This window comes from Sebastes umbrosus, chromosome 5 (genome assembly GCF_015220745.1).
Source record: "Sebastes umbrosus isolate fSebUmb1 chromosome 5, fSebUmb1.pri, whole genome shotgun sequence".
Taxonomy (NCBI): Eukaryota; Metazoa; Chordata; class Actinopteri; order Perciformes; family Sebastidae; genus Sebastes; species Sebastes umbrosus.
The window spans coordinates 6546506-6572275 of record NC_051273.1 but is presented as its reverse complement, the minus strand read 5'-3'; the positions used below and the strand labels follow the sequence as shown (position 1 = coordinate 6572275).

The 25770-nt window shown below is 39.1% G+C and overlaps 2 protein-coding genes across 9 annotated transcripts in view; both read left to right on the top strand.

Moving 5' to 3' along the window:
* Positions 1-11919, top strand: part of csnk1g2b (casein kinase 1, gamma 2b) — a 40554-nt gene extending 28635 nt beyond the window's left edge. For 3 of the 8 annotated variants that reach the window (XM_037769557.1, XM_037769558.1, XM_037769560.1), the window contains 9 exons: positions 1703-1851; positions 2300-2534; positions 3127-3212; positions 4715-4799; positions 4881-5029; positions 6009-6092; positions 7497-7598; positions 9538-9644; positions 10728-11919. In XM_037769557.1, coding sequence (XP_037625485.1) covers positions 1703-1851; positions 2300-2534; positions 3127-3212; positions 4715-4799; positions 4881-5029; positions 6009-6092; positions 7497-7598; positions 9538-9644; positions 10728-10782 — 1052 coding nt within the window. In that variant the 3' untranslated portion in view covers positions 10783-11919. Of the gene's footprint in view, positions 1-1702; positions 1852-2299; positions 2535-3126; positions 3213-4714; positions 4800-4880; positions 5030-6008; positions 6093-7496; positions 7599-7780; positions 7927-9537; positions 9645-10727 lie in introns of those variants that run through there. The other 5 variants (XM_037769561.1, XM_037769564.1, XM_037769563.1 and 2 more) reach the window with 5 other exon arrangements.
* Positions 11920-12923: 1004 nt separating this feature from the next.
* On the top strand, positions 12924-25088 carry mfsd12b (major facilitator superfamily domain containing 12b). Its single transcript, XM_037770184.1, has 9 exons — positions 12924-15734; positions 18875-18932; positions 19832-20014; positions 20087-20263; positions 20674-20766; positions 20861-20953; positions 21846-21988; positions 22451-22633; positions 24498-25088. The coding sequence occupies exons 1-9, from the start codon at positions 15403-15405 to the stop codon at positions 24760-24762; spliced, it is 1527 nt and encodes a 508-aa protein (XP_037626112.1). The 5' UTR covers positions 12924-15402; the 3' UTR covers positions 24763-25088.
* Positions 25089-25770: the final 682 nt, after the last annotated feature.

Genomic DNA, 25770 nt, shown 5'->3' with positions numbered 1-25770 from the left:
TGTGTGAAATATGACTCCTGCTGCTCTCTGCTGAGACTCCGTACGGAGCAGACACATTCACTTGCAGTTTGTAGTGACTGTCGTCCGACTATCTATTGATAACACCGCACCGATGCACCAAAATGAACTAAATGGGTTTTATTTCTGTAAAAGAAAAGCAAAATGACAGTGGGGGCGGTAGGTACATAATGTAATCTGTGTGCCCGACCAACGGGTAACACCGACTATCACGACAAGCCTACCTGGTAGCGATGACTATGAACCTAGAGCCTGGTGGTTTTGATCGTGGGAGAAGTGTTAGGCTACAACTTTTCTGACAGTGGATCAGAAGATTCTCAGGCCAAAATGTCCATGAGAGTTATAAAATGCCTCTGAAATTTCAATGTGAGAGGGCTGATTAAAAGTGCCAGATAAATGAGTCTGGTTTTTGTGTCTACGTAGCATTACTTGTCTTTTTCCAGTGAGCTGTTGCATGTTATTGAAGTGTTTGTGAAATACGATGCTGGTTCCTCACAGGCCTCAGCAGTTCACTTTGTTGTGACAAAGCTGTTTAGCCTGTAGCAGGCAGACCATTAAGAAACAGCAGCTTTAGGCGACTGTGAGACTGCTTGTTTTGTGAGAGTTTTAGTACCAAATGTGGCACCAAATTATTAAGAAATTGGAATTTGCCCTGGTGATTTTCAGATGTAAGTATGATTGTTTTGCACAGTTAGAAATACTGTCTGAGTATGTGCTTTATTGTTCAATCAGAAGGACATACTGTGGTGTTTTCCCACTGTCAAAACACATATATATGTAAAGATGGTACCTACTGACGTCGTGATCCATCCACATTCTTCAGAAGTCATACACGTTACCACAAAAATGGGTGTGGTGGTTTCTAGTAGCAAAGGCTATTTACAGTTGTTAACAATGTGCTGCTCACCGTCACTGGTGTTTCTTTTAGACGCCTTTCCTTTCGTAATCCTACTTTGGAGGAAAAACTGTAAGCCACGCCTGTTTCTGACAAACCTGTTGAGGGAAGCCGACTGACGTGTAGTTTGTCATTGCTGCTAAGTGAAGCGTCTCCTCCCACACTTTGTTATCAACAAACCAGGGTGATGACAAAGTTCAGCACATGATGCACCTTTCGCTGCACTTGCAATGTCTCCTCACTACGTATTACACTAGTATTGTACAATGAGACAATATTTAGAAAATGTGAAGTTTTAAATCCTGTACATGGTAATGCCAGTAAAAACATTTTGTATTGTTTGTGGACATTCGATGCAGAGATGACACCGAAGAAACGGGAGCTTGGGAAACAAAAAAAAAGAGAAACACTGACCACATTTTTATGTCACAACGGTCTGATGACCTCAGCAGCTTATTCATGTTGCCACATCAATACCCCAGTAAAACACTGCAGTGTTGTATACACAACTTAGTTGTTAAAATGAAACATATTACATATCAGTGCATTTGCAGTTGCATCAACCTCTGCACCCTTATCTCTCAGCGACTGCATAGTTGAGTGGTTTCTGGTGCTTTTTTCCACATTTTGCTGTCCACACCAGAAACAAAAGTGCTTGTCAGGCAAGAAGAATAAAAGCGCCCGTTAAAGAGAATATTCTGTAAGACATAGCAACAATTGTGTTGTGATCATTAAATCGATTTTACAAAAGTCCACTAACTTTATTTGTGTGTATGTGTGTCTCCACAGAGGGAATCCCTCAGGTGTACTACTTTGGTCCTTGCGGGAAATACAACGCCATGGTACTGGAGCTGCTCGGGCCCAGTCTAGAGGACCTGTTTGACCTCTGTGACCGCACCTTCTCCCTCAAGACCGTCCTCATGATAGCCATACAGCTGGTAAGGCCTGAAGGAGGAGCTCTGCTGGATGATTATATTTCGATGAGCTAGCTTTTGTGATTTCAAGCTATGCAGAAAATATAGTGCAACTTTGACTAAATTACACACATGTAGCGGAGGGAATGATAAGGTGCTTTATGCAAAGCATTGTAGCATTGTTCACACTACCATAGTAGTGTACGTATCCGTATACAGATTTTCAAAACAAAACAAAATTTTGTATTTCATCAAAATATGTTCAACTTTACCTGAAAGTAATATGTAATAAATGTATGATGTTTACTAAAAGCGTCTTTCTTAAGTGTATCCTCAGGTTAAAAGAATTTTTTTTTATCCACCTTCTACTCACTACTCAGAATACTTTCTCCTCATGTTTGAAAACAGACCGGATAATTGAGTATTTTAAAACTTCCATTGACTAATCTTGACCCGTTTATCTCTCGTCTAGATAACACGGATGGAGTACGTCCACACCAAGAGTCTGATATACAGAGACGTGAAGCCAGAAAACTTCCTGGTTGGGCGGCCAGGAAGCAAGAGGCAGCACACCATCCACATCATTGACTTTGGTCTGGCCAAAGAGTACATAGACCCCGAGACCAAAAAACACATCCCCTACCGGGAGCACAAGAGTCTGACTGGGACGGCACGCTACATGAGCATCAACACACACTTGGGAAAGGGTAAGAGAGTCTCTGGAGCAGGGCTGTGGTTTGATAAGCCCTTTAGATTTGCATAGACGAGCTTTGCTCGCATTTACATTCAGTTTAATGGAGATGTCCTAACTGTATTGTGCACAGTTGGTATAAACAAATACCTTAAACAGTTATTTGTTTAACCATTGGAAGGCACTGTAAGGTGTTTCTTCATTTCATCTGCCTTTTAATAAGATTTTTCTGATTTACTTCTTGGGTATTTTGAAGCATCTCCTCTTTATTCACTGTGTTGTTTTTGCTCTACGGCAGCGGTGGCCAACCATGTGCCATGGAGACAGTCTGCATGTTTTAACCAATCACCTCAGGAGGTGATTTCACTGATTAGTTCTTCCCCTCTACACATCAGAGTGCTAATCAGTGAGAGAAAACCTGCAGACTGTTGGCTCTCGATGACACAGGCTTGCCCCCCTCCCCAGCTTAATCATAGCCTTTTAAACTGTACATGGTTAATTTGAACTCCTGTATAATTATGCTGTGTTTCCTACTGCTGAGTTGCCTGTTAACCTTGCCAGCTGGCCATAAAGGTAACCTAATTTTTGTCTTGTTTGGTCTCTTTCAGAGCAAAGCAGAAGGGATGATTTGGAAGCGCTGGGTCACATGTTCATGTACTTCCTCCGAGGTAGCCTCCCCTGGCAGGGCCTAAAGGTACCGTATTGTTTGTCATCATCCAAAACTTGGCACATACTGATTAACATCAGACTCCTGTAATCCTCTTAATGCTTAGCATAGGGATTCACCTTTTCCTGCTGCACTCGCCAGTACAGTATCTCTTTCATACCTATCGTCCACATGACCTTAGGGACAGAGAGCCTGGTGTTTTCAACATCATCCTCTCACACTGGTGACATTTCAAGGTCTCCCCACTGATGTATCTGTATTGTTTGTTGGACCTGAAAGACCCTCACTCAGACAACAGAAACTATTGAGACCTTTAAACTCTTTAAAACTGGGTTTCATTACAAATCTACAGTAAAGAGAAATATAGCTGATTATCTTCTTTAACATCCTAACTAATAATTAATATTGTCTTCCTATTTGTAAAGATATTTGTCATCAGTTTCTGTGTCTTTATGTTTTCATGATAGGTTACACCATAAGTGCTCGCAATCAAATCTATGCAGTCCGTTACTAGAAAAATAAAGACTGCCACTCTAATTGTGGGCTCTTCTTTGCAGCTGCAGACGTGTTGCTTCATAAACAGTCACATGCAACAAAAAAATCCACCTCCACACTTGCTCTGCATTTGAACAGTTTACTGAGAAAGAGCTTAAAGCACTAAGAGACTAAGGTGTGATGCCAGGCACCAGGAGGGCAGGTTATAGCTGCAGAGTTTCAGGGCTTTTTTTTCAAAGGTGTACACAGAAAAGACTAGAAGACACGACACCTCATCTGAACATTTGCTATGTGGGAGGAAGCTTGTGGTAGATGAATGTGGGGGAAGTCGGGCGGCTCGGGCCAAAATAAGATCTCACCAACACACAACATGACAGTTAGCATTAAGATACAATGAAGGAGTAAAACAATCCAGGGTCATTGTTGTATGGAGCAGCGGGTTAAGAATTATAATCACTAGACTGCTGACGAGTGGACGGCGTTTTTCTGGTCTCATGAATCCCAGTTGGTAGTCAACAATGATGGATTGGGTGTGATAGGCAGTGGGTGACGTGCAACCATTTTGGATGCATTCAACTGGTATAAAGTGGGTCTTTTAATGTCTATAGATTGACACTGTGATGTCCACATGTACCATAATATTGTAGCCCCCTGTCAAATACAAGAATCGTCCTGGGATGGTTGGAGAAAAATGAACACGAGACAAGTACTGTTATTTAAACATCGTAATGCTACAGGTTCCTTTTTGAGTCACTGCCATAGCTTGTGGTAAAAGTGGTCTAAGATTATACTGGTGACTGGGTGAAAGTCTAAAGTGACGAAGCAGATTTTCACCAACACGAGCCCTCAGTGCTGTACATATCTGTGTCAAGAATTCAGAATGACTAACCAGACGATTTGCATCTGACTGCAACTTGAGTGCCCAATATACAACACATTTGAATATGACACCTATTCATTCAAATCACCCGCAGCTACTGAGTATTTGCTCACATTTAAGAGTGTAACGTGTATTTTTCCTGTCTCCTTTCCAGGCCGACACTTTGAAGGAGAGGTATCAGAAAATCGGAGACACCAAACGAGCAACGCCCATTGAAGTGCTTTGTGAAAGCTTCCCTGGTCCGTAGAACCAAACGGTTTCCTTTTGTTTACCGTGTTATTTCATTTCTTTGAATTTAACGATGTTGTCTTTTGCTACAGAAGAGATGGCCACCTACCTGCGCTATGTGAGGAGGCTGGACTTCTTTGAGAAGCCTGATTATGACTACTTGAGGAAGCTCTTCACCGATCTGTTCGACAGGAACGGCTATGTCTTTGACTATGAGTATGACTGGGTCGGCAAATCACTTGTGAGTGCCCTCTTACCGAATCCACTCATCCTCCTTTCCCTCTGAAATCCTTTGATTGGACTGTCTAGTCTCACGGCTGCAGTTGCTTTATTGCTCTCGCTGTAATAATGTTTGCAAACCTTGTTATGTAAAATTGCTCACATTATGGGTGCTAAATATATTTTTACATTTTAGCTAAATTCAACACCATAGTTTTTCTCTTTATCCTTCATAACCTTCGTTTGCATGATCCTGTTTAAATCTATCTAAAATAAGAACCATAATAGCTAGAGCATTCATTCATTTTTTCAGAAGAAAGCTAAGGCTCTGTCTTTCATGTCGTGACGGTGTACTCTCGTGATGACCTCATTACGTTATGCGCAGTACAAAACGTGGTGAAATGCGCCATGGCGCCTGAGAGTTATCCCGTAATGGCTGCGGGAGATCGTTGTTGGCATGATCCTGTTTAGATTGATTTAAAATAAAAAGCATAGTAGCTACAGCATTCATTCTTTTTGCAGCAGAAACCTAAGGCTTCTGTCTTTCACATCATCATGCTGTACGTTTGTGATGAAATCATTACGTTATGTGTGGAATGTAACGAAACTATCAAAACGCCTTTACACTCATTTTTATGAGCAGATCTCAAAAACAAAAAAATGTGCGTAGTTCAAATCATTTCTGGAGTGTTAAGAAATATTTTGTTCATGTTTCTACATTTAGAAATCTTTTGGATCAATATGTTTTGTGTGTTTAATTAGTAATATTTTATGTATTTCTTTTAATTTATGACACAATTTCCACATTTCTATCAATTATTATGGTTCATTGACTAACATTACCTCGTGGCTTAGGTTGTGCAGATTATAGGGATATGAAGCATTTGAAGATACTCCAAGAAATGACATCACAATAAGCAAAAATACCTATGTATGAACTGGCAGACCATTTCTATTGATTCTTAATTTTGACACTGTGTGTGTTTTGTTGTTACCTGCAGCCCACACCGATAGGCCCTATCCCCAGTGACACGCCCCTGCAGCCCAGCAGCAGAGACAAAGCACAACAGCAGACCAAAAACCAGGTGAGGTCCTCAGCAGTAAAACACAACAAACACCACACCCACCCACCGATCTGCCTACCAACCAAGTGACCGACCAGCCGACCCTGTCATTCAAGTTCCTCTGCCAGGCAACTACTACTGTTGTGTGTCCATGTGTAATCAACTGCCTGGGGAAATATGGCTGCCATTCAATTCCACTTGTCCTTCCTTCCTGTTCCTGTCTACAGTCTGAGGAGTCTCTGTCAGACAATAAGATTTGTACAAAATTGTTTTTTTTTACCAGTAAATGAAACCGACATGCACAGTCATGAGGCAGGCTGTGAAGCAAAGCACTGTTTTCGGCTTCAATTTATTCTTCACACCTTGCCACTCTAAGCTTCAGTCATTGCATGCATGAGTTGAAAATGCAAATTGCATTGTTCATACCAGTAATGACGAGCTATATGCTTATTAAGCATTGCCTAATGTTCGAAAAAGTGTTGACCTGATTTTTTTTCTTCTTTTTATTGGCATGCTATCCGAGCCTTGTTTTCGTTGTTTGTTTAGTAGAGAGGTAATAATTAAAGCGTTTAAGTAGAAATGATTATGAAATCCTTCTGATAGACTCAAATCATGGTACCAATAATGTTTTACTTTAATGAGTCTGACTCACTGTTTCCCGTAAAGCCAGACAGGGAGAACATTAGATTTTATGATTGACTTATTACAGTGGACTCTAACCTCTTTTTACTGCCCTCCATTTAACGTGATTGGCTTGGCAACAACTTGCCACCTTATTGAAGCTCGCAAAGCTCCACCTCCAGCTCCACGCACGTTGCTCATGACTGTGAAAACCTGTAACATCCTGGTTAAAACAGTCGGCTGCATCCAAAGAAAACGTGCCGTCTGACTCTGTAGTTACAGGTTATATTTGTTGGCGCGAAAAGTACATTTTTAGTTCTGCAACTGAAAGCACAATGTTTATAACAAATCAAATAAAACAGTGAATTGAGCTTCTATTTGAAGTTCAAGTAATACTGTTACCCAAATACCCAATCACAGATAATTGTCCGTGTTATATTGAATATGCTAGTTGAGGTGATCAAGGCTGTTTTCTTTTACTCCTGCATGACTTTATTAGTGTGTTGATCTGTGCTTCGCATAAATTTTTGCTTCCCTCTACTCCTCTATTAACATAGTTTGTCTTAACAAGCCTGCTTCTGCTTGGGAGATGTCTTCTATAATTTTTTTGTTTTTGTTTTCATTCACTCCCCCTCCTCCTTGTCCCTCCTCTACCCTCACCCCCTCCCACCACATGGCCTCACCCTCACCTTGACCCCTCACCTGACAACCTTCTCCCCCTCCTCCTCCTCATCCTCCTCCTCCTCCTCACTTCTCACCACTTCACGACCACCTGCCTCAACCCTTTTTGCTCTTTGCGTCAAGTCGCCTGAGCCCAAAGGAAGTGAGTCTCAGCCCACTCCAGTGACCAATAAGGAGACTCTGGGGTCGCACCTCACAGCTGAGCGGCTGGGGGGCTCTGTTCAGGTACTGCTGCTGCTGCTGCTGCTGCTGCTGCTCTGGTGGCTAATGCATGAAGCCACATGTATGAGTCTGACCCCCTCTCACACTGACTCCACACTCTGTCTGGACTCTCTCTTTCTCTGTGTGTCTGCATCACTGTTTGAATCCCTGTGTGTCAGTGCTTCGCCTGCTCTGTTTGCTCTCAATGCTTCATTCGCCTCATCGGCTGCACAGGCAGCTCACAGGAAGGGCCATGCAAAGATGACATCCAAAAGCAACTGTCATGCAAAACATCATCAAATAAAGATGCTTAAATCATTCGAAAAACACATAAACTAAAAGGCAAAACGCAGCGCAGTCGATTTTTGTTTTTCAGTTTCCACATTAGTAGAAATATGGTAGCTCAATATAAACTATACATTTTTTTTTCTTTCTATTTTCCATATTTTCATTGGGGCAAAAGGCCAATTGTATATCATTAGAAATCAAGAGGCTTACGTAGTAAATGTGGCGCAAATATGCCACCTAGTGTTGGAATAGAATTGCAGCTTTTAAAGGATAGGTTCACATTTTAAAAAAATGGTATTCACATGCCCATAAGTACATTTGTAAATCAAAACAGGTTTTGGTTTGCTGTTGTCATCCTCCTGTCCTAATGCGCTAATGCTAGAAGAGATGGGGACACAGGCGCAGTTTGCATTGGTGCAGGGGGCTCACTAAACCCCCTAGAAATGCATCTACAGTATATATTTTATAATAACACAGAACTAATAATTTATCAACCTTGTTGTGTCTTCTTCTTGACAGAATAAGAAACCAACAAGATAAGAAGACAGATTTGTATTTACTTATAGCCTAATAACGTCAGACACTCTCTGTCCACACACCGTTAAATATGCTCTTCTGTGACATCATGTAAATAAACCACCATCAGCTGTGCGGTCAAGACACACAGGTTTTATACTGCGATATTTACTGAAAATGACATATAATACAGCCAACAGTAGCCGAGGTAAACTTTCAGATGATCTACTTCGAAGCCAGCTGTCACCTTATTTGTGTGTTTGTAGTTAAATGAGCAGGTATTGTATAGATAACTCCTCAATTTCAACTTCACGAATCAGTCGTTCCTCGTCCGTTGTGGCACTTTGAAAGCGAGCGACATGAATGAATAGAAACACGGCGTCTGACAAAAGTTCAGCTCAAAACGGCACGCTGTGCAGGGTGTACCATGTAAGCCACACACATCCCAATACATTAGACCTCTCTGCGTTGTAGAAAATTACATTCCCTCTAGATTTTTCTTTGTGAACCCCCAACCTTAACGTTCAAACTGCACCTATGGATGGGGGGGACAAGATTTACATTCCTCAATCTGCAAAAAAATGTATTCCAAAGTTTGTCTGAAGCTAATGTGACGCTTCAGCAGTCTGAGTTTGTTAGATCAAGTTGGTCTTTTCGGTATGAAATTCCTTTTTTATGTTTCCACAGAAACGTTTTCTGTACTGAGCTGCAGTGGAGAGATTACAACACAAAGAGGGAATTTCATACTAAAATACTGTAACTAAATTTGTAACTAACTCAAACGGCTGAAACCTCATTTCAGCTTTAGTTGAACTTTGGAGCGTATATTTCTACAGATCGAGGACTCTGGATTTTGTCCCCATTTCTAACATTAGAATATATAATATATCAATATCCATGTGGGCACCTGACTTTCATTATAAGACAAACAGGAATAAATGTGTACCTATCCTTTTATATTTCTGCGAAGTTGCTTCAGTCGGGGGCGTTCCCGATTACATGCTGATCTGCTCTCCTTATCTGAGAGGGCAGATAAATAGAGATAATCAAGGTTACATATTTTAATGTGAATGTTCATCTCCACCCTGTAGTCAGCGGCTCAGAGTCAAAGTGTTGTAAGTGTGTGTGAGCAGTCTGGTGTCCTTTTGTACTTGTGCAGGTGATGAGCTCAACGAATGGCGAGCTGAACACTGATGATCCCACAGCCGGACACTCCAACGCTCCCATCACCGCTCCCACCGAGGTTGAAGTGGCTGACGAAACCAAGTAAGTACCAACAGCTGTCCAGATGCTTAGAACACAGTGCTGCTAGCAGTAGGGTTGGGGTTTAATAGGATTTTAATCAGTCTAAATCTAGTCTTAAATTGGAAGTCAAGTAATTTTTTATATAGCCCAATATCACAAATTCAAGGGGCAAATTAAAGCAAATCATTTCCATTCCTTACTCAATCCATTTAGGTCTAGCTATTGTTATTTGCAAGTACAATTTGGGTGATTTCAAACAGTGAATGTGAAACCTGTGACCTTAATCAGTACATTCACATACATTCAAGAAACCAGGTTACGCAGGCAATCTGAGAACACCTTTACATGCATTGGTTACTGTAAATGTGCAGCAGATGAGTAAACCGATTTCTCCCCTACCCTGACATTACGTTTGAAGCATTACTTACTGATTTAAACTCTAGTAGTGATAGAAGACGTTGCTACCTTTCTTCCTGATCTAAATTTTACAAACAGCGGTTCAGTGTTGGAAACCAACCTATTTAGACTGCGAGAGGCGACTTTGTTCTTCGGATGGAATTATTTTAAATACGAGACCGCATCTCGCACACATTGTGTTTTCGTTAGCTTAAAATGAGCCCTTCATATTTACATAGGGAGCGGGTCCTCTTCACGGAGTCCGCCATGTTCCTCCGCCATGTTTCTACAGTAGCCCAGAACGGACAAACCAAACACTGGCTCTAGAGAGAGAATTTCATATTTTTTACGTTACCTGAAGGCCAACATAGTTCTCGTCATTCAATGGTAAAGTTCAAAGTAAGCGCGCTACACATATTGGCCGTCATCGTTTCTTGTAAAATGTCCGGTGTAATCAATAACACCAGTGGGAAAATTCCGTCACATCCCTAAAATGCACTAAATGTTTTCTACGTCGCTCTTTGCTAATAAATTGAAGTTTGATCAGAGTTGAGTGAATCTGGAAACCAGATCCAGAACTGAACCAGCTATTAAAAACCAACCCTAACTAGCAGTGTGTTGTATTCATATACCAATATCTCATTTGTATAATAGATGTCTCTAAATGTATTTTTTCTTTAAGTGAAGCGTTCTTTTGTTTCCCTGCAGGTGCTGTTGTTTCTTCAAAAGGAGAAAGAGGAAAGCCCTCCAGAGGCACAAGTGAAAGAAGAGAACGGAGAGAACTTGAAACATTGTGGTCACTGTCAAGTTTTAAATGGAAGCAACTACACAGACCCCCCCCCACGTCCCCGTCCCCCCGTCCCCGTCCCTTATCTCTTCCCAGCTTCCCCCTCACCTCTCTACCCCTCTCACCTTATTCCCACTGTCACTGTACCTCCTCCCCCCCTCACGCTCTCTCTCTCGTTCTCAGCGCTCCCCGGCCACTGGCGAGTTAAAGGAAAGTTGCAGTCCTACTGACTCCACAACAGACTCTTGATTCCTTTAATCGACGAAAAATAAACGTACATGCATTACAACGGGGGGGCTTGAGAAAAAGTAAAAAAGCTGTAACAATGAAACTCGAATACCGTGGCGTGAATATGAAAAAAGATACTGTTTGAAACAGTTGTGTATTCTAGATTCCATACGAAGGCGTGTTGTTCCAACAGTCAGCTGTTGATCAGGGGGAACCATTCGAGTGGTTCAAGTGAAAGAAATCTGCTCCTTAGGAAATTGTTTTTTTTTTTTCTCTTCTTCTTTTCTTCCTTTGGTGTGTGTTTTGGGATCAAGGTAAAGAGGAAAAGGTGAACTATGCTGATGTTAAATCTGAGCTACACAGGAAGCATTTCATCTATAAAACAGAATTTGGAGGATTTTTATGTTTGTTTTTTTTCTTTCTTTTTTTGTAATTGAATCCTCAGTTTTCGAAATCAAAGCCCTGCATTGAAAACTTATTTTTATGTTGTAGTGTTCTGGAGTTCAATTCTTTTCCTCACTCTGGTTTTCTTTTTGTCTGTCAACGTGGACTTTGTAGCGCAGTCACTGGCCTCAGGTACTGTGGAAGATTGAGAGAAACAGATATTAAGCTCTCTTATTATTATTGCACTTTTGGAAAAAAACAAAACAATTACAGTGGAAAACTTTAGGTTTGAAATTAACAATTAAGAAAACAACTTAATAAAGACTGATCTAGGAAGAGTCCTTCACAACGCTTATATCTGAGTTATGGCCGAAAAATGTTGTCGATTTACATGAAGAAGAAAAAAAAGATTTTGTCTTTCGATTTTTATTTCTTACATCAAAAATAATTTACCAGGAAATCATAGTTTGTGCCTTTCTAAGTAAAATGTTTAAAGCTCAAGTGAGTGTCCCGAAATGACATTTTATCTAATCTGTCCCAAATACTCACTGGATTACTCTGTCTGTGTGTGTTTGTGTTTGTGCGTGTGTGTGTGTGTTTGTTTGTGTGTGTGCGCGTTTGCGAATGTGGAGGTTTTTGTAAGTGAATGTGTTTAATGACTGTATGCACATCACTTGCTTTCACATATAAGCAGTATACATCCCTTCCATTCATCTGCTGTGACAATCGGCACATCTGTACAGTGGTGTATGCTCTGGAGAGAGATCAGGACTGTGTGTGTCTGTGTGTGTGTGTTTGTGTGTGTGTGTGTGTGTGTGTGTAAGAGGTCTAACAGACAACAACCCAAATCTGTTTGAACCATTGTTTCATTTAGTCAGGAGGTCACAGACAGACATGCAGCTCACTGAGGTTTACTTGTTTATGAGGTACGTCATGTCTGCTGAAAACCAAGGAATCTTCCAAAAAGTCAAAGTATACCGAACTGAGAAAAGAACAATTGCCCTTTTTTTGAGTTCCTTGCTGCTGCTAACAACTGTAGTTTTATGTAGGGCTGCAACTAATGATTATTTTCATTATCAATTAATCTGCTGACTATTTTCTTGATTGATCATTTGGACTATAAAACATCAGAAATCTGTATTATAACTGTATATTTCCTGCCTTCAAATGAAACTCGTGAGCTCGTGTTTACAACATGGGAAGTCGTGTACACGATATATGTTTGGCGTTCAAGTGGTTAAGTTGTGAGAACACTGCTGCTACAACGACAATATCAACGTTACTGGCGGCGTCTAGAAGCCACAGAGGCTAACAATTTAGCAAGTGGGTAACATAATGCAGTAAATGCAATGACATAATGACAAGATGAGGCAGTTGGGAATATCAACATTTTCCTCAGATAAAATTATGAAGAAACACAATATACGACTAAAATGACAATATATTCACTTATTATGTACCGAAAAATTTACTTCCATGGCCTCCGCCATTTCTGACAGCGTCAAAAAACACGTCACAACTCGTGTACTCGGAGCTTTCAGAAACTTTCCACTTACCAGGTCCTGAATACCACAAGAGAGGAGCGTTCATATGGACTCAGTAAACACGATCTCATTTGAAGGCACCAATTGGCCCCACATCATCAGATGTATTGTGTTGTCCGACTCACAGTCCAAAACACTAAAATATTAAATTTACTATACTGTAAGACCATGAAAAGTTCTCACATTTGAAATCCTGGAACCATCAAATGTTTGGCATTTTTGCCTAAAAATTATGAATGGATTAACAGAATAGTTGCTGATTAATTTTCTTTTGATCGACTATAATCGTTGCAGCTCTAGTTTCCTGCATCTCTTCGGTCATTTCTTTCATGTGTGTTCTTTGTCTCCTGGCCAAGATGAGGTGTTTGTCTGGCTCGGTGCTCTGTCTGCGTTCAGGATCGTTTTAAATCTCCCCCAAAGTTTGTAGCTCATCAGAGATTACAACTTTTATGGCCTTCTTTTATTTAAAGGACTACTCCAGCGATTTTAATACTGCACTTGCATAAAGTTGGGTGACTCACGAGAGAAGTGGTCTAGATCGACGCAGCAGGAGCCAAGATATCCTGACTAGTATACATCAAACTGGCAATACGTCATCCAGAGCAGGCTCGCATGACCACGCCCCCTTTTGGGAAAAGCAATCCTGTGTCCGTCATAGACGGCAACAGAATAAACAAAAGTCTCAAAACTTCTACTTTAAACAAACCGGTAATAGTAATAACACTGTGCCCAAGAGTTTCTGTGAAGTTGTTTGCACCAACAATACATCCAAAAACGCTGATCTCTGATTTGTTCCCCTGCCATGTCCTAAAAAAAGTTATAATAGAGGGGCTTTATGGCAGCCTTGACTTCTTGCGAAGTACCCGTATGTGCCGGTTTGATGTATTGGTTAAATTCCCAAAACTCTGGATCCTACATTTCCCATAATGCAACTGGTTAGTGTCTTTCATTAGATATTTCCTGCCCCCTCCTTTAAACCCCCACAGGCCCAGTTTGTAACGCAGGCCTTCTGTGAGAAAACTGTGTCAAGCCCAGAAGGAGACGACCCTGATGACATCATCAGGGTTATTTTTTCTCAGACTTTAGCTTCCCGCAGAGCTGAATAACTGAACTCCGTGTGTAAAATCAGTGGAGTGTCCCTTTAAAAACACCACTTGAGCCTCATTATTATGGTTTATTAAAGGTGCTATTGATAACATTCAGCCATTAGATGTCGCATTCACTTCACAACAAGTCGTTGCCAGGCACTTACCGTCAATCTCATACATTTATCTGTTTTTTCCAGACTAACTGAAGACCCAGAGACACCACGTGATATCAGCGTCCCTTTACTATTGGCTCACAAGCCTTGTTAGAAGAAGATAAACAAAACATTAATTTTGGATCCGCCATAATTTTTAAAATGATTAATTCACAAAAAAAACGTATTTAAATTTTTTTTTTTCAAGAAATGACATAGGCTACTTTTATTCGGCACCTTTCTAAAGGCTCTGTGGATGTATAATTTTTTTTTTTTAAATATTCGTCTACATAAAAATGTTATCAATAAGACCTTTAAAGTTTAACTTTGGATTTTAAGATTACACTGACTGACCAGTGATGTCACCGCTGTGTGATGAGAAGGATGACCACCATATATACTGTATCATGTGTCATGAAAGTGACATTTAGGTTTGTTTTCCACTTGAAACTTGTACAAAAGGGCAATATTACAAATCCATCCTGATGGAGAGAAAACAAATACTTTGACATCAGAGGCCAGTTGAGGTGCTAAATGTCAATTTCAACATGATTCACCCAAACACAACTGCAATGGAAAGCAATACATGAAAGCTTTTCTCATCTGACATTTTTGCTTGCACTCAGCTTCAGCTTTTTACCTGTCTACATTACAAACCCAGATGATTTGAAGTTATGAAGGAGAGATGAATGTGTGTTTGTATGAGAATGACTTAGAGGACTATAAAGTGCTTGAATCACTATGTGAACAACAGAAAAGAGGAATCATATTGTAACGAAGCCACTCATATAACCAAGGGCTTGGTTATTGACTAATTTACACCGGAGGCGTGTACATTGCAGAGCTGTATAATAACTTTAAAGACAAACCAGTCCAGATGCTCACGAGGATATGGCTGTGCAGTAACAGAAGTGCTGCTGATGGCTCACAAAAGCTTTTGTTGGCGCATTAAATTATTCCACTGACCAGCGTGGGGACCCAGCTTTGGCATAATCCATTTTATTGCGTTTTATTATATGATTTGATAATTAAGTTTTTTTTCGTTTTTTTTTGTTGGAGATGCTCAGACCAAGGTTGAACTGTGTTTTTTTTGCTCAACGTCTGTTAGTGTAACTATTTGCATTATGTATTTGTAAATATGACAACGACAGATCTCTAATTGTGAATAAAGGAAGTTTTATCACAGGAAGTGAAATATCAATGATGGAGCAGTTTGTTCCTGCTGCTGCTGCTGCTGGTGGTCGCTCTCTGTCAGTCTGCAGACGCTTCTGTTTCTCAGTGGGACACTTCCTCAACGACCTTTGCGCCTCCATGTGGTTCACCTACATGCTGGTCTACCTGCACAAAGTGCTCGGTTTAAAGAGCAGCTATGCAGGTGTGATTCTGCTGATGGGTCAGATAGAGGACGGAGTCTTCACGCTGCTGGTCGGGTATGAATCCGACAGAACAAGCTGCAGCTACGGCAAGAGAAAGACATGGCACCTGATGGGTGAGTACCTGACTAACCAATTAGGCATACACAAGGATTTCCAGTAAAATAGTAGTAGGTCTACTTAGTGATGGAAGAAGTATTCTAATCTTTTACTGAATAAAAGTAGCAATGCTCACTGCAGTGAAGATTAAGTCCTGTATTCAAAACTTTACTCAAGTAAAAGTATAAGTGTATATTTGTTATTGCAAACCAAATTTAGGATAAAGTAACCTGAACCTTACTTCAGGCCCTGAGCCCTGGCTCTCTCATATGCTCTAAACTAATAAATGCTAATTATCTTGGCTCTGTGCAAGTGTACCTGAAGTAACCCCTATAGTCTTCTCCTTTTCTACAGCTGACAATGTATAGGCCTGTGTATGTGTAGGTATATTGGGGCTGTCAGTAGAGATTCAAATATTTAATCCTGATTAATAGCACATTTTTTATCTGTTCAAAATGTACCTTAAAGGGAGATTTGTCAAGTATTTAATACTCTTATCAACATAGAAATGGGCAAATATGCTGCTTTATGTAAATGTATGTATATATTTATTATTGGAAATCAATTAACATAAACTAGAAAATGTATTTCCTGCTGAAAATGCGTGGGAATGCTGACAGCTGAAAGTTATTGCAAAGCATTGCTGAAAATGCAGAAATGTGAAATGACTTGCCTAAAAATGTTAAAGCGTAAATGCATTGCACTGCACTGCTGAAAACCCTAGAAGATGAAATGTACAACTGGCAGAGTTGGAAGCTGAACTGCATTGGCTGAAGAAGCTAATACTGGGATACTGAATCCGCATTCCCACAAATAATGTCTAGAAACCCTCACAGGTACTGCAAACAGCGTAAAATATATGCTCAAATCATACACTGTTAAGAATGTAAAATAACAGTAAAGAACTAGCAGCAGGGTTGCCTTTATGTTACTGTAAAATTAACATTAATATACTGTCGTTGAAATTTACAGCTTTGTACTGTAAATGAAAAATAGTTTGATCTGTTTTTTTTTGGAAAACAAAAGTCTGAAAAAATGACCGTTAAAAAAAAGTCTGAAAATGTCTGAAAAAATGTTGGAAAAATGTCTTAAAAAAAAGTTGGAAAAATTTCGGAAAAAAGGCTAAGCAATGTCTGAAAAGGGTAAAAACAACAAAAAAAAAAAGTCTGAAAATGTCTGGAAAAAAAGTCAGAAAAAAAGTTGGAAAAATGTCTGAAAAGGGTAAAAACAACAAAAACAAAAAGGTCTTAAAAATGTCTGGAAAAAAAGTCAGAATAAGGTTGGAAAAAAAGACTCTGAAAAAAAAAGTTGGAAAAATGTTGGAAAAAAAAATCTGGAAAAAAAGTTTGAAAAATAAAGTTTGAAAAATGCTGGAAAAAAAGACTGGAAAAAAAAGTTGGAAAAATGTTGGAAAAAAAATCTGGAAAAAAAGTTTGAAAAATAAAGTTTAAAAAATGTAAAAACAACAAAAAAAAGTCTGAAAAATGTCTGGAAAAAAAGTTTGAAAAATGTTGGAAAACAAAAGTCTGACAAAATGAACGTAAAAAAAGTTGAAAATGCCTGAAAAAAGTTGGAAAAAAAGTTGGAAAAAAATGTCTTAAAAAAAAGTGGGAAAAATGTCAGAAAAAAAGTCTAAACAATGTCTGAAAAAGGTAAAAAAAAAAAAAAGTCTGAAAAATTTTTTTTTAAAAATGTTGGAGAAAAAAAGTTGGAAAAAAGTCTAAACAATGTCTGAAAAAAGTAAAAAAAAAAAAAAAAAGAAGTCTGAAAAATGTCCCAAGAAAAGTCTGAAAAGATTTCTGAAAAAGATCTGAAAAAATGTCTGAAAAAAAAGTTTGTAAAATGTTGGAAAAAAAGACTGAAAAAATGACCGTGAAAAAAAAGTCTTCAAAAAAGTCTGGAAAAAAAGATTGAAAAATGTTGGAAACATTTTTTTGGGGAAAATTTTGGAAAAAAAGGCTAAACAATATCTGAAAAAGGTAAAAAAAAAAAAAAAGTTTGAAAAATGTTGGAAAAAGAAGTCTGAAAAAATGTCCCAAAAAAAAGTCTAAAAAATGTCTGAAAAAAAAAGTTTGAAAAATTTTGGGGAAAAAAAGTCTGAAAAAATGACCGTAAAAAAAAGTCTGAAAAATGTCTTAAAACATTTTTTAAAAAATGTTGGAAAAAAATGTCTGAAAAATGTCTGAAAAATCAGAGCAGGCTGACTAACACACACACACACACACACACACACACAGACACAGAAGGCAACTGTACCTTAACAGGGAACTCAACACAAGTTTTTTTTTCAAAATAAAATCTCTATAGATTAACTCTATCTACTATATTTTCTTTAACGACTTACAGTTTTAAAAGTTTTAGCTGCTACTACTACTACAACTATTACTAATACTGTTGCTGCTGCTACTGCTACTACTACTACTACTAATACTACTACTACTGCTTCTGTTCCTACTGATTCTACTACTACTACTACAGCTGCTGCTCCTTCTGCTAGTACTGCTACTACTACTAATACTACGATTACTACTACTACTGCTGCTACTGCTTTCCTACTACTACTACTACTACTACTTCCGCTACTACTATTACTACTACTGCTACTACTACTACCAGTGATGTTACTGCTACCACTACTGCTACTATTACTACTGCTCCTGCTGTTGTTCCTACTGCCTCAACTACTACTAATACTCTTACTACTACTACTACTGCTCCTGCTCCTTCTGCTACTACTACTTCTATTACTACAACTACTACTGCTACTTTTCACCCAAATACCACTTTCTGTGTAACAACTTATAGATTTTAAAGGTTCATTCAGTGAAAATACTATTTCTGTCCAAGCACTTATAGTTTTAAAGGTTTATTTCACCCAAATACTACTCTCTGTGATATCATATTATTCATCTATTATCAAAATAGTTGCCGATTAATTTTCTGTCGATCAACTAATCGATTGTTTCAGCTCTGATCATATTTGGGGCAGTCAGTGCCCAAGCAGTTTTCCATTATTTACAGCTTTTGGATTTGTCATGAAATCATCAATGATTTGCACAATTTGATTAAAGAAAAGGATATTTTTTTTATTGTATTTTCAAGTGAAATATTCCTTTAATGTCGGTCTCTAACTCAGAGTGTTTTCTGTGCTTCTATAAATACCTTACAATGTTAAAAATGTCTTTTCTGAATTCTGACAGCTCAAGTTTCTCCTACGAGGAATCTCTGATGCTGAATTTCACTGTTGTGGAACATACAGTCACATATTTCCACTTTCTATTCGGCTTATTATATTCATAAGAAAACACTTCCTGGTGATTAATCAATGATTTTATTAAAATCAGGCACTGAGGAGCAAAAGCATCCGGAGTAAATGGTAATGTAATAATCTGGCATGGTTAATAGTCAGTGAAATTACCCTTTGTCAACATGTGTCTATAGCTCTCAGGCTGGAATATTGGACTTGGTTTTCTGAATCTGAAAACGTGAATGACGGGTTCAGTTCTTTCATTGTTGTTCTTCTATTCATCCATCCAGCCTCCTCCCTCGTCTCTCCTATTTCCTCTGTGCAGCCCTCTCCTCATTCCCATCTTTAAAAAGTCATCACTACTTCCTCTAATGCTCCGCCCAAACTATAAGAGTAGAGCTGAGGAAGCTGTCTGTGCTCAGATAGTTGAACATTCAGATTCATGTCACTGGCCATTATTATGCCAGTGGAGGTGAAACAATGAGGCCAAAATAGCAGCCAAGTTCCTCATGAAAATGAAGTAACTGTCATTTCATCATGTTGTCCAGAGATACTGAAGCAAGGACAAGATGTCTCTGTGTCTTTTGTTATCATTCCTTCAAAGCTGTAACAACCAAGTTCAGGGTTTCTATGCAGTATAGAAAAGTATGGAATTTGATTTTAGTAATTTCTTGGTCTGGATAAGTATGGAAAAAAGAAAAGTGAACATGGAAATCATTTCTGTTTCCAGTGGGTAAATGCAGACAGCTGGATGCAAACTTTGTGTAAAATCGTCAGACATCTCAACCATGGGGGAGGCGCTGAAGCACTGTAGTCACAACATCCTTTACACCCCAAGTCACAAAGTCAAATATGGGCTGAAAAATCTACTGAGAAGTCTCGAACTTTGAGTCTGTAAAAGTATGTGTAGGAACCCTGCAAGTTACTGTTTGATTGTTTTAGTCATATCCTTCCTTATAGGTATGCCTGCACTAACGTGGCCAATATCACCTTGTACGCTGTGGCCTGGCTGCTCTTTCACTTCCAGTCTGATGACATTGTGGACCCCTCCGTCGCAGACAACCTGGGCCCGGTGGACATCCCTCTGTTCAGGGTAAGAAGAGAGGTACCAGAGAGATAACATACAAAATCACATTTCTTACACCATCTCTTTCTTTTTCCGTAGACACTGGCCCTCGTTATGCTGGGAATTGGATCTGTATTCTCCCTGATATTCCACGTTGGCACAAAAGAGGACGTGTCGGCCTCAAATGGTGAGACTCAGCCGATCACATCTTCCTCCTCGCAGCCTCGTCCTGTGTTTCAGTGGAAGCATTGGCTAAAAGAGCCCTCCTACTACCAGGTGATTCTGTGCTGGGTAACTTTCTGCTGATTCACAAAGTTTCTCCTCCCTTTTTAACAGCGAATGGCTTCATAACTCTGAATGTAGTTTGTAGTTGAAGTTAAAGGTTCTCTATACGATATTCAGAGCATTAATATAGCAGCAAACAACTATTGTCTATGTAAAGATATAGAGGAGTAATGTCTACCTGAGCAGAGGATGAAGTCACTATCCCTTTTTGTGTGTTGTAATCAGAGCTTCTCTGTGCTTTGTTGACCAACAAAAAGTTAGTGGAACCCAAAATAAATAAATACATCCAGAACTATATAGCATGCCTTGAAAATGGTCAACAAAATTTCAACATATCATTTGTTGATTTGTTTGCTAAAACTTGCTAAAACACTGAATTGGTCCTTACTATCTCGTACCAGATGGCTTTCCTGTATATGTTCACCAGACAAATAGTGAACTTATCTCAGACCTACATCTCAGTTTACCTCATCAACTCACTGATGCTACCAAAGGTAAGAGTGTGTATTCATACAGTGGCTTGAGTAACTCATCATGTTTGTGAAACGATTGCGTTGCAATTGAAATTGTAATTTCCTCTCTCCTCAGAACTTCATTGCCATCATTCCTCTGGTGATGTGTGTCAGCGGCTTTGTTTGCTCTCTTGTCATGAAACCAGTCAGCAAGCTCATAGGCATCATTGTGAGTCTCTACCTAATAACATACTGTACATTTTATTAACCCTGTCAAAATATAGACAACAGCCCCTTATGTAATGAATTTAAGTTTGTTGCTTAGGCCTGTCAATCAATTCAAATTTTAGTCGTAAATGAATCACTTTTTTTATCTGTTCAAAATGTACCTTAAAGGGAGATTTGTCAAGTATTTAATACTCTTATCAACATGGGAGTGGGCAAATATGCTTGCTCTATGCAAATGTATGTATATATTTATCGGAAATCAATTAACAACATAAAATAATGACCGATGTTGTCCAGAAACCCTCACAGGTACAGCTAAAATATGCTTGAATCATAACATGGCAAACTCAAGCCCAACAGGCAACAACAGCTGTCAGTGTGTCAGTGTGCTGACTTGACAATAACTTTCCCCAAACTGCATGTGATTATCATAAAGTGGGCATGTGGGAGACTCGTGGGTACCCATAGAACCCATTTTCATTCACATATCTTGAGGTCAGAGGTCAAGGGACCCCTTTGAAAATAGCAATGCCAGTTTTTCCTCGCCAAAATTTAGCGCAGGTTTGGAGCGTTATTTAACCCCCTTTGCAACAAGCTAGTATGACAGAGTTGGGTACAATGGATTCTTTAAGTTTTCTAGTTTCATATGTTACCAGTATCTTCACTCTGGCTTTAAAACTGAGCCCGCTACAACCTCCGTAAGAACGATTTTGTCAATCTGTTAAAGAAATTAGTGGCATTAAAATGAATTTGCATTAATGCGTTAACTTTGACAGGCCTAATGTTGCTTGATAAATACATTGGTGATTTGACAGAAAAGTTATATTGAACAACACTCTAACACTGACCCAAACCAAACACAGAAGACACCTTTAAAACTCTCAAATCCATAGGATTTATTAACAAGAAAATATGGAAAAGACAAAATATCAAGTCCTAAACTGAGGCAGCAAAACCAGCAGTCCCCGCACCAGAAGGCTCTCCCTTCTGCTGTTGGCATAGGAGCTTTTAAGCACTTCCTTCCCAACCTCGTTGAGCAAATGCAGCACACCTGGGCACCTCGTTGAGGAGTGCAGCACACCTGGGCAGAGCTACTGGAGAGGGAAAAGGGACAGCAGCACAGAAAACACATACAGCCATAACAGTTGGAAACAATTGAGTAACATGGCTGGGTTGACAGTTACGACACAGTAGTTTACTAGTGTGTACCAAAAATCATTAACTAAAGATCTACAGTATGATACATGGGTGTTGTAATACTAAGATTATCAAACCAGTCAGTTTGTTCACTGGATCACAGAATTGTTACAAGATGCTTAGGGAAAACTGTGCAATAAAATGGAAGGGTTTGTAGTGGTGTGTTTGTATCACAGCACATTTTACTGCTGTCATCTCTTCTCGTGTCTGTCTGTCTTCACTCACACTGACTGAAAATAGCGACTAAATGCTCAAAGATAGTCTATTGTGTGTCTTATTCACAGAAGAGAAGGCTGTGAAGAATTGGGTTGGCTTTTCAGATAGATTTCATTCCTTTGTGCTTTGCTGTAGCGACTATAGTAATCTCTGATCTCTGCCTTGTTTGGCAGCAAAGTGGAGCCTTTGTTTATGGATCGATGAGCCTCATAGACAAGGTGGCTAGTGGCGTGGGGATCTTCCTCATCCAGAGCATACGGCCAGGCAGGTGAGTCTCTCTGTGACGGACACTATACTCTGCCTTTAGCAGTCCTTTCACTCATACTCCATTAAAATGAAAGTTTGGAGGAAGCTACCAGAAAAGACGTGGGCATTTCCCACCGACACATCAACCACAAAACACTATCTGTTTTCGCTTCTCTCTCTGGCCAGATAACAAGGGAATCCTCAACAGCTGTTTTCTATGTATATTTTTCTACCAGTTCATTATTAAAACAGTAGTTCCCAAACTTTTTTGCTTCTGACCCCTTAATTTGAAGCAATATCTCCTTGTGACCCCTCGTCACAGGTTGCATGTCTGTCCAGAGCCGGCCTTGACCAATTTGGTACTCTAGGCAAGATATTAGCTGGTGCCCCTTCACATAGCAGCCAATTCCACCTCCAATCATTGTGTTCATACACTCACACAGAAACTGCATAGCTTTATGTCTTTGAGATTATTAGCTATGTAGATCACACTTAAAAGAAAATCTGTATTTCACGAAATTCTATTGTAGGTTATTCCCTAAAACACCTGAATAGTCCTTCCAACTTTCCCTAATGAATTTAAGCTGGGAGTAACTGATGTTAATGTTAGCTATTTATTAGCTTTTAGGGTGATGCTTCGGGCAACCCAGAAAAAAAATGTTGTTGTGTTTTTGTATTATTTCAAAACAATAGTATCAAAATAGTATTAGAAAAAATAGTAGAAGTTATAAATAAATAAAAAAAAAAAATCTTCCCTCATTTGCAGCGCCCATATGGCACCCCTAGCATTCACCTATGCCGTCTATGCCTAGAGGCGGCGCTGCGTCTGTCTGTTTCATTTGAATAATTTGTAGAGGCCTGAAGAAGTAAAACTGTACACTTTTACACAGAAAAGAGACAAAGATTGGAGAAAAGTTTGAAACATTTTTTTGAGTAGCAGAATTTAGTTTTTTCCTTCTTTCCTACCTGTTTGATCAGTTCGCGACCCCTATGTGGGGGTCCCGACCCTCAGGTTGGGAACCACTACTTTAAAGGAAAAGCTGATCATCAAATCCCATGAAAAGACAAAATCGACAATGAATTGATCTTACCAGCAAGTATAACATAGTTTATTCCTTTGTGCCTTTGACCTCCACCGATCCAAAAGCTGTTATAAACTCCTCAGTGAGCCACATCATTGTACCGGGTGACATATTCTTTCATTGCAATGAACGTAGACGTACACCGTCCTGCTGCCTGAAACACTCACTACAGCACCACATTTGTATTCATCCACGGCTGAAAATAGTCCCACTAACCCTAACCCTGCAAAAACAGTGCTAAACTGAGATTGCTTAGACTTGAAAAGAAATTAAACAAAGTATAAGGGACTTGTTTTTAAAGATTTACATCTTCAGTGCCACGGACTGAATAGGGAAGTCTGAAAGTATTGAGAGACATGATTGGTTTTGGTATTTTCATGCAGTTTGCTGTCAGTAAGACACATAAAACACCTCATCATCCTTTAGCTTATGACTATATGTATGTTTTTTTTCCCTACAAAATAAATTCACTAAATAAAGGATTTTTCTAACTTTAAAATGTGAAAAGATTCATGCGGCTTCATTACACACAGTCGACCCCTTCACTTCTCAAAGACCACAACCTTGCTGTTTTATTTTTTTGTCACAGTTTAACAAAAGTTTTTAGTTTAGTTTAGTTTATCAGACAAAATGCCAAATACAGCAGTAAAAAAAAACAAGTGTATGAGATATTGTCAGGGATAACACGTCAAAGTCCAGGACTTATTTCCATCGTGGTTTCATGTTTGTTTTCCTTGTTAAAAAAAGATTTCAACGTATTATAATGACCATTGTTCTCATTTTCTTTTCTTTACTTTCTAACAGCACAGAGGCCTGCTGCCTAGGCTGTGTTTGGTTTTATCGTGTCGTCATGGTGACGGTAACCGGGGCCATGGCCGTGCCTGCAGGACTTTTGCTGATCAGTGCTATAATCTGGCCAGTCAGGATACGGAAAGTTAGGGTTCAAAATCTGCACTGCACTCAATGGTACACAGAAAACAGCCACTCATGTCAGAGATGTAATAATTGCTATGTTAGAGGCAGCTGTGTTGTGGAATTTTCTTTAGATTTGTTGCCTTTTTCTGTGTAAATCCACTATTATATTACTATTCCAGCTGGATACCGTGCACATTTGTACTCACAAATCTTTTGACATAATTTACTTTAATTATTTTTTCTGAATATTTTGAGGTTTGGAAAGGAAAGCTTTTGTTGTTGTATAGTGCAGAGGATAAAGTCATGCTACCACCTAGTGTATGAATCTGTAACTACACTGCTTTATCGTAGGTTTTTAAAACTGACAATTATATTATATTTTCTTTCATTCGTTTTAGCTCAATTCTTGAATGAGAATAATTTTTTTCAAAACAACAGGCTCGAATCCCTGAACAATTAGTTTGTTGATCACAACAGATTACAATTTCTGTCATTCAAGCAAACTGTGCATGTTTTGGCACATGTGTGCAAAAGAGTCGGTACAATTGTCTATAATTTGCACAATAACCACTTGCATACTTGTTAATCAAAACTGATGAGTTGATTCTCAGCAAAATTGTCTTTGTGTTCTGCGGTATCCTCCGGTTCTCCTAATGGCATCTGTAAGATTTCACAGACTGGAGGGAAATGGTCAAACTAGGCAGCACTGATCAAATATGAATCAATATTCTGTTACTGTAATGCCTATTTATCTCCTCAAATGTTTTCAGAAACATCTTGTAGTGTACTGTTTAGATGTAAAATGAGAAAGTTTGCTCTCAACATGGCTGGGTCACAAAAACGGCTGTACACTGTAATGAATTCATACACTGAAACAGAGAACAAAATGAATACAAACTGAGAAACAAAAAATAGGACTTTGGACCAGTGAGGACAAAGGAAAAGGACATGAATTTATAGTAAATGAGAGATCAGCACTGAGAAACAAACATATTAAATCATATTAAATCAACTTTTCTCTATGTAGTAATGCACATTTTCTATAACCAGTGTGATTTAAGTGACTGCAGACTTTTGACTCAAAAATTAAATGTTATAAGCGATTTCTCATTCAATCTGACTTTACAACTGTCTAAAGATTAACTTTAACAGGCGATACCTA